We start from the raw sequence: 9671 nt of genomic DNA on the forward strand, positions 1-9671 counted from the left end.
GAAAGAGTCGCGCGTGATTGGTTCGCTTGCTCTCCCAGAGGACCAATAGGAGCGCTCAGCTAAGAACCAATGGGATGCCGCCAATTTCAGCGTTCGGCCCGCAATTATTTTAGGGCGGGACTGAGCAACGAGAAACGCCCACAATAATTACTGTGACCAATGTCAGACGGGGAAATTTTTTAACAAACAGTGACGTAGCTGGCTGAGCGTTGTGCGGCTATATGAAGCGCGGTCCCGCTCAGTGACACTGACTTATAGACTAAACGGCTCGGTGTATTGAGGACTTGTGGAGAAAGCAGTTGGAAGCGGTAAGTACGGCAGTGTGAGGGATAGGAGAGGCCCGTGTAGCGGAGTCCTTGTTCGGGGCAGGGCCGGCCTTTGCGGTGTGCGGGCTGTGCGGTCGCTCAGGGCGCCATAAGCAACAGGGCGCCATGCGGCCGTCACAGTTTGCAGAATGTGAGTCGCAAACTCGCAGTCAGTTGATGAATGATCATCATCATTCATCACAGGCAGGGGCGGCCGGGTCACTGCTTAGCAGCACCCCGGCGCTGCAGACGGGGGGCGCCGTCCCGCCGAAGTGTCAGACACTGTTCCCCTCCCTCCCTCCTCCTCGTTGGTTCTATAGTATCCTGCCGACTTCGCAGGCAATGGTGAGGGGACTCAAAACCCTGGAAAACTTTACAAAGGAGGAGACCGCTATAGAAGAAAGAGTCTGGCCAGCAGTGCCCTGTCTGTGTTCGGGTATCAGTGGAGAATTGGAGAAGCGCGCTGGATCGGGGATGGGAGCTCCATGATCGGCCGATCAGCATGTCATTTATCACACAGACAGCTGACCAGACACAGACCGTGCAGGAGACCAGCTGCAGAATCAGCTACATCTACCATACTTGGCTGGGTAAGAAAAACACTGACCTGAGGAGGGAGGGGGGACAGCCAGAGAGGGGGGAATTCCTAGGATTCTTTGCTATCACCTCTGTGTTGTATGTGATGATCGGGAGTCAGGCCCGGTGCCAGCAAAATAGTGTCCTGCAAAGAGTAGTGTGTCCACTCCACAGGTGCTCCTGTCATCCTGCCCTTTACTGTCACACTGCCTGCCCCCCCTCCTGTCACACTGCCTGACCCCCTCCTGTTACACTGCCTGCCCCCCTCCTTTCACACTGCCTGCCCCCCCCTCCTTTCACACTGCCTGCCCCCCCTCCTTTCACACTGCCTGCCCCCCCCTCTTGTCACACTGCCTGCCCCCCTCTTGTCACACTGCCTGACCCCCTCCTGTCACACTGCCTGCCCCCCCTCCTGTCACACTGCCTGACCCCCTCCTTTCACACTGCCTGCCCCCCCTCCTTTCACACTGCCTGCCCCCCCCCTCTTGTCACACTGCCTGCCCCCCTCTTGTCACACTGCCTGACCCCCTCCTGTCACACTGCCTGCCCCCCCTCCTGTCACACTGCCTGACCCCCTCCTGTCACACTGCCTGATCCCCCTCCTTTCACACTGCCTGCCCTTCCTCTTGTCACACTGCCTTCCCCCCCTCTTGTCACACTGCCTGACCCCCTCCAGTCACTCTGCCTGACCCCCTCCAGTCACACTGCCTGCCCCCCCTCTTGTCACACTGCCTGCCCCCCCTCCTGTCACTCTGCCTGCCCCCCCTCTTGTCACACTGCCTGACCCCCTCCTGTCACTCTGCCTGCCCCCCCTCCTGTCACTCTGCCTGCCCCCCCATCATCCTGCCCCCCTTCTGTCACTCTGCCTGCCCCCCTATCATTCTGCCCCCCTTCTGTCACTCTGCCTGCCCCCCTTCTGTCACTCTGCCTGCCCCCCTTCTGTCACTCTGCCTGCCCCCCTTCTGTCACTCTGCCTGCCTCCCCTATCATCCTGCCCCCTTCTGTCACTCTGCCTGCCCCCCTTCTGTCACTCTGCCTGCCCCCCTTCTGTCACTCTGCCTGCCCCCCTTCTGTCACTCTGCCTGCCCCCCTTCTGTCACTCTGCCTGCCTCCCCTATCATCCTGCCCCCTTCTGTCACTCTGCCTGCCCCCCTTCTGTCACTCTGCCTGCCCCCCTTCTGTCACTCTGCCTGCCTCCCCTATCATCCTGCCCCCTTCTGTCACTCTGCCTGCCCCCCTTCTGTCACTCTGCCTGCCCCCCTTCTGTCACTCTGCCTGCCCCCCTTCTGTCACTCTGCCTGCCTCCCCTATCATCCTGCCCCCCTTCTGTCACTCTGCCTGCCCAGGGGTTAAATAGTCTTGTTCCTTCCCCTGGCCCCCAGCTGATTCCACAGAATATAATGGAATGGCTGAACAGCCTTACGGCTCATTTACACATGTAGTGCCCTCTGAAGAGCAATACACATTTGTATTGCTCTTTAGAGGGCATTTGACAGGCGCCTGTTTAAACCCCACAGTATTGCCCTGCAATTTAATGCATCGCACATGTGGCCCATTAACTTGAATGGGCCACATTCGGCAGGCAATACTGCTTGCTGAACCCAACAGTGCAGACATGTTTTGCCGCACTGTGATGCAAAGCATTTTGGCTGTGGCAAGTGTACATCCCCCTCTGCTGCCTTTTCAGCTTGAGGGAAATGGTTGGGTAGAAGTAATAACACAGCTCAACCTCTAATTTTTACTGTCCCCCCAACCACAAGTGTAAATGGAGTTGCAGGGCACTCTGAAAAGTGATCCATAGTGGATCATGTTTTGAAGGTATTTGACAGGTGGTGAAGAAGCGTTATATTGCCTCCTCACCACCTGTTTTTAACCCTTAAAACCCATGCCCAGTGCTGTAGCCATGTGCATTACACATGGTTGCAGCACAGCCCCATTCAGGTGAATGGGTTGGGTTAAGCAAGCACAGTGCCGTGCACCACTAAAATGTTCGGGTTTAGCTTAAAGAAAAGGTGGCAACCCTAAGTGTCCCCCTGTGTGTTTCCTATTTGTGTATGTTTAGGTGACCAGGGGGTGAGGGGTGAAGGTGGGGGGGGGGGGGGCGCCACAGGATTAGCTCGCACAGGGCGCCTGAACACCTAAGGCCGGCCCTGGTTCGGGGTGACTAGGAGGGTTCGGGGGGTGTACGGAGGAAGGGGAGAGGCCGCTCCCGGGACTTTTCATGGCGCCCAGTCACCTCAGCACAGCCATGACGTCATCCCCCTCCGTGTGACCTCCATCATTGTCCGCCTCGGCACAATGTCTGCTGTGTGGGGGAGGGGTTGGCGCCTCTTTTTTGGCCAAATCAACGGCATTTCATTAAAACTTCCACCGACTAGATTCCCCCCTCCATCGGCTGAACACGGGACGTGTGTGGGCTTGTGCTGGGCAGTGTGTGGTGATCTGATGGTGTGAGTGCCCCGCCCTGCTGGTGATGAGTGGAGGTGCAGACTGCATAGAAGAACAAAGAAATCCGTCGCTCGTATTCCGAGTCCTGTTCTCTTCTGGGAATAATTCCTCTTTCTGAGTTCCTCATCGTATGAAGAGATGTTGTAGAAAGGTGTCCTTGTATGGAGGGGGAGGGGACATGATGAGGGGTAAACATCTGTAATGATGAGGTGATATCCTGGGCTTCACCTCTGGGGGCTGCTTGTGTTTATACAATCCTTCATTCCTCTAGTACAGCTCTCCTTCCCACTCCATACATTCATCACATGGAACATCCTCCATTGTACCCAATGACCTGATCACATCTCAGGAGGGGGGGGGGGGATTACTTCCTGGGACTCCGCACCCCAAGCACAGGTCTGATGGTGACCACACACTTTACTAAATGATCCATTTCTGATTGGAGGAACAGATGTAATGTCAGCAACAAGATGCAGTATATCAATGTGACACATGGGGGAAGTGTAACATGGTCAGTAGTTGGGAACTCTAACTTGTAATCTGTTTTCATATCTCATCCGTTACTATCAATCACTTCTGATCACTTTAGGATTGTTATCAAATCCACTGTTTGGCACCATGGAGATGATTTGATTGATGTAGGAAAACGGATACGAGCAATAATGATTACTTTCCACTTCACCTATGTGGCATTATCAATAGATTTTGTTGCTGACTTTACATATAATAATCCTCCAATCAAAAATAATTTAGTAATTTAATTGCATTCGAAAGCAGCCTTAAATATACCATGAATTTTTATAATTAAGATGTTGCTTGACAGATGGGACCTGTGTCACACATGACATTAAACTTATTGTATTTTTTTTTTTTTTTTGCAGATAAAACATGGCACGTACCAAGCAAACCGCTCGTAAATCAACTGGAGGAAAGGCTCCACGAAAACAGCTGGCTACAAAAGCAGCCCGTAAAAGTGCACCCTCTACAGGCGGTGTAAAAAAGCCCCATCGTTACAGGTAAGCGGTTTTCTACTTAATGTTTGTATGCATTAATCTGGTCCTGTCTTGATGCTTGTAAAGTAACTGACAGGACATAAGGCATAGTTGCCAACATTTGTCCAGGGACACTTTGCAGCACAGCTATTAATTAATTACCACACTCCCTTCCCTGAAGCTCCACCCACTCCGCATAATCTTCGCCAGGCGAAGATTATGCGGAGTGGGTGGAGCTTCGGGGAAGTGAGTGTGGTAATTAATTAATAGCTGTGCTGCAAAGTGTCCCTGGAATATTTTTTAAAATGTTGGCAACTATGATAAGGCACTTTATGATCTACAGTTAAACAATCCAGTGATTGCAGCAGTTGTTCAGATATGGGAAACTTGCTCAGACATGTCACTGCTGGAGTTCCCTAGAAATTTATAAAATCGGTGGCTTGTCTTTTGGTACTTATTTCCCCATAGTCAGAACTGTGGTTTCAGTGCATTGTGTCAACCACTAAACCACAGATGGATTTACATTTGGGCTTTTGCTGTGGGACAGAAGGATACCAAAGTAATTTGTTTAAAGTAAACTTAATCTCCTCCTCCCCCCCCCCCCCTGTGGGGGGGGGGGGTTGTCTATTTATCCACCCCTACCTTGTGTGCTAGGTTAGCTGCACATAAAGTGATTTGTAAACCTAATTTTATGTTTTTAAGCATGTTGTACTTGCCTGCTCTGTGGAAAAGTCCCCCCCCCCCCCCCCCCCCCCACCAGTGCCACTGGCTCCTCATGTTCAATGTACTTCCATAAGAAGCTACTTCTATTGTGGCAAACTATTGGCTTGAGCCAAACCCACGCTGTCTACATCTTGGCCCCACTGTCTTCTCCTTGCCACAGGATTTGATTTGACAGCAGCTGGAGCCAATGGCTTCCACTGCTCTGTCCCATGAGGAAAAAGTGTTTTGCTTTTTTTTTTTTTTTTTTTCGGTAACCTGTTAACCCTTACAACCACCATAACGCTCATCAGTGAGTCCCGCATTGTTGTGGTGCTCCAAGTGCAACCTGTAGGATGCAACTTCCATTTTTATTTATTTCTCTCTTCTATCTCATTGGAGAGCCACGTCACTGGTACAGAATATGTAATGCTGGAGTTGAGATCTTATCAAAATCTATTTATTTCAGGCCTGGAACTGTTGCCCTGCGTGAAATTCGCCGTTACCAGAAATCAACCGAGCTTTTGATTCGCAAGCTCCCTTTCCAGCGACTGGTGAGAGAAATTGCACAGGATTTCAAGACTGATCTGAGGTTCCAGAGTGCTGCCATAGGTGCACTGCAGGTAAATGCCATTCTACCTACACTATTAGCTGGCACTGTAGAGATCACCTAGACGTCCTGCATCTTTCATCTAAAAATTGAGTGGCTGATCTAATATTGGCTTGTGAGTGCTGGGTCCTGTTGGGTTGAAGTAAACTTATTAGAAGTATAAAGGCTGCCATTGCTAAACTTGGGTGAAATCCTATGTATCTGAATGTTCTAAACCAGTGGTCTCCAAACTGTGGCCCTTTGCTTGCCTCTATCTGGCCCTTGGGGCACTATTCCATTATAAACTAACAATAATGATGGGGCACTATTCCACACACTGACACAGGATGGGGTGCTATCCCTCCCACTGATATCGACCATAGGGCACTAGTCCTTCCACGAAAACCAATGATGGGATGTGGTTTACTTCCTTTGATGCTTGGTCATTTTCTACTCCCAATGGCCATAGTCTGGCCCCCCTAAAGTCTGAAGGACAATAAACTGGCCCTTTGTGTAGAAAGTTTGGAGACCCTTTGTTCTAGCCAATGGTTTAGAGTAGTTTCACAGATCAGGAACAAGCATGTGGATATGGAGTCAGTTCTTCTGTACAGATGTGTTCTTGGTAAAGGATTCCAACTATTCAAGCAAGCAGAGTTGTATGATTGAGCAAACTAGGATATTTTTTTTGTCTGCTATGGCAGCCTCCATGCTTCTTTCTCAGATCTATGTATTGTGTGCTGGGGGATCATGTCTCTGTGGGGGAAATGAATTGATGATTTGGCTTTCTGTACGGGGGTTTGCACAGTTTATACATGGAAGGCTTTCCTTGTGGTGGTCTGCATTCCAATCTGTCAACCCATTGCTGCTGCTAACCTCTCCCAGCCTTTGGGAGATACTTCCCACCCACAGCATGCCAATATATGGTAGTTTAGGTGTACATCAGAAGGCTTTAAAGGAAACTGCTTATATGCAGTCTCTTCTGGTAGCAATTTTCCTGGGAGGAGCTTTTTTACCACAGATTGTTAGTCACTGATGTGGAACTAAAATACAGCAATTGGAGAAGTCGGGCCTTCTAATTTGCATACTTGTGTCATCATTGCCAGGAAGTGACACTTGCCAGTCACATCAGCCTGCAATGCTGGGAGCCCAGACTGCAAAGTTTCTACAGAGAACTTGGTCCCTGAGAAGACCTTCTGGGGCAATACTGGTGTGTGGTCCTAACTCTAGGAAGTACACAGTAATTTAGGGTGGAAATGTTTGCTTTGTATATTTCCAGCGTGATTGTATGCAGTAGCCCAGCTTTACTAACAAGACAGGCAGTTGGTGAATGTTCTGAGTCTTGGTGCCAGTGTGTCTTCACCCCATTACAGAAAGTGGTCTCCTAAATGAATAAGCAGGGACATGATTGCATTCATTGGCTGGTTCATATATAGTTTTCTCATGATAGTACACCTCCCTAATACCCTGTCTTTGATCCTTGCAGGAGGCTAGCGAGGCCTATCTGGTTGGGCTGTTTGAAGATACCAATCTGTGTGCCATCCATGCCAAGCGGGTGACCATCATGCCCAAAGACATCCAGCTTGCTCGCAGGATTCGAGGCGAGCGGGCATAGTCTCACCTGGAAAATATTTTATATTAAATGCTGTATATATTTGGTTTTATTTTGTGTTTATTTTATATAAATCTGTATTTTTATCTTACAACCATTCCATCTGCCACTCAGGGTAAATGATTATGCTCAAGGCTGCCCTTTGCTGCCTGCCTAAAGCAGGCACGTTAGTGTGGGGACAGCGGGTGCTTTTTTTGCTATTTGTATGACAGTAACATGTTCCAGGGTGCTTTGCAGCCAATGCAATACAGCAGAACCTCGGATTACGAGCATAATCCGTTCCAGGAGAATGTTCATAATCCAAGGTACTCTCATCAAAGCGAGTTTCCAAGTCAATGGAAAGGAAAATTATTTGTTCCGCATTGACTTCAATGGGATGCAATACTGCATATGGCCAGAGGTGAGGGGCCCAGGAAAGCCTTGGAGAGGACAGCGTGGCAAACCTCAAATGCAGTCTTTCTGATCTGCTCTGGTGCCCCCACCTCAGGCCAAATGTGGTACTGCAAATCGTTTTGGCTTGTTTTGCGAAACACTTGCAAACTGAGTTAGGATATTTTTTTTTTAAAATGCAGCACTCGTTACTCGCAATATGAGGTTTTACTGTAACTTCTATTCAGCTTGAATAGTTGGGGCAGTGCTGCCCTCTAGCTGGTTATGTAACTGCACAAGCCAGACACAGGCTCCATTCACACCTAGGCGTAGGGCGTACAGGCGATTTTTACCGACGTTTTTGTCGCGCGTTTGCGCGCGTTTTCGCACAGTGGCGTTCGACGTTTTTGTACTTTGTCTTTTTCCATATTAGCCAATAAGAAAAATGATCCTCCCTGACATCACTTGTTGCTCTCCTAGGAATTTTTTATTCCTCTTCCTGGGTGAATATACCTCTTCCGGATTTCAGCAACACAGGCGTCAAAACGCTTGTACAAGCGCGTGTTTACGCGCAATACGCGTGTATCAGGCGTTTTACATTGACTTCAATGTAAAAAAAAAAACGCTCAAATACGCGCATATCGCGCGCTAGGAGCGACAAAAAAGGGTCCGGAACTTTTTTGAGCTACAGGCGTTTAGGCGTTCAGATGTGAACCATCCCCATTGCCTTTCATTACTTTTCGTCCCTCTGGCGTTTGTGCGCGTCGCGCTACAGGCGTAAAAACGCCTAGGTGTGAATGGAGCCACAGGAACACATTCACTTTTTTTTAGTTGTGTTTTTATCACTCATTTCATGAGGTTGATCTGCAACTGTAGATGGGTACATCAGGTGATTATATTGGGAATTCTAGTCTACCACTGTGAACTTGTGTCTGTTCTTTCACCATCTCATTGTAACTCATAGCTTTGTAGTTGAGTCAATGTTCTGGTGCTTCTGAAGTGTGCAGATTGATGTGTTAATAAGGCAGCTAAACACAATGTGCATTTAAGAAAGCTATTTTCTATTGTAGTGTCACTATTTTAAATTAAATGTTTTTACAATGATTCATGTTGTGTGCTCCTTCACTTTACACTGCATTTCATATAAAAAATAGTTTTATTTACAGAAGTCAATGCAATATACATTGTAGTACAAAGTAAAGGTAATCTCTATAGTTATGGCTTCATTAACATTAATTGGTCTTCATTCAGTACTTGATGTAGTATTTCTTTCATTCACACAAACCATTCTGTATGCTTGAATCCTGCAGCTGTAATGGAAGCATAGCAGGTTTACTTGGGCCACATTCAAACCAAATGTGCAGAAAAACATGCAGATTGGATTTGCATAGAATGTTTTGGGATTATACACGCCATATGCGTTTGTATATTGAGGGATAACGCATCAATAGCTACTGTATAATATAAACCCAATGCACTTGACCCAACAGAGGAGATGTACTAGACACTTAAGTCCTGAGGGTAAATTTGGGACTTGCAGATCTTCAGGTGGAAGAACACCACCTGGTCTTATAGTGATGTTGGCCAATTGGCAGTGCTGCAATGGAAGAACCCAGTCCTCGTTGCTGCGCATACAACCACTGTCATGAGCCCCCCCCCCCCCCTTACAGGTGAAACTCAAAACATTTGACTATCGTGCAAAAGTTCATTTTATTTCACTAATGCAACTTAAAAGGTGAAACTATGTACGAGAGACTCATAACATGCAAGACAGTTCAAGCTGTGATTTGTCATTGTGGTGATTATGGCTTGCAGTTAATGAACCCCAAATCCACAATCTCATAAAATTAGAATATTGTGAAAAGGTGCGATATTCTAGGCTCAATGTCCCACTCTAATCGGCTAATTAATCCATAACACCTGCAAAGGGTTTCTGAGCCTTTAAATGGTCTCTGTCTGGTTTAGGCCGGGTTCACACTTCCGACAAACGCTCCGACATTGGAAGCTCATGACGTGTGAAAATCAATGTTTCCCTATGAGAGCCGTCTTAACTGGTCTGACTTTGAAAATGCTGCCTGTACTAC

The 9671-nt window shown here is 48.2% G+C and overlaps 1 protein-coding gene across 1 annotated transcript; it reads left to right on the top strand.

The window, feature by feature from the left end:
• Positions 1 to 200: 200 nt before the first annotated feature.
• LOC120918225 (histone H3.3A) lies at positions 201 to 7396 on the top strand. Its single transcript, XM_040329727.1, has 4 exons — positions 201 to 308; positions 4211 to 4345; positions 5490 to 5643; positions 7093 to 7396. Exons 2-4 carry the CDS (start codon positions 4218 to 4220, stop codon positions 7219 to 7221), a joined length of 411 nt encoding a protein of 136 aa, XP_040185661.1. The 5' UTR covers positions 201 to 308; positions 4211 to 4217; the 3' UTR covers positions 7222 to 7396.
• Positions 7397 to 9671: the final 2275 nt, after the last annotated feature.

This window comes from Rana temporaria, chromosome 12 (genome assembly GCF_905171775.1).
Source record: "Rana temporaria chromosome 12, aRanTem1.1, whole genome shotgun sequence".
Classification (NCBI taxonomy): Eukaryota; Metazoa; Chordata; class Amphibia; order Anura; family Ranidae; genus Rana; species Rana temporaria.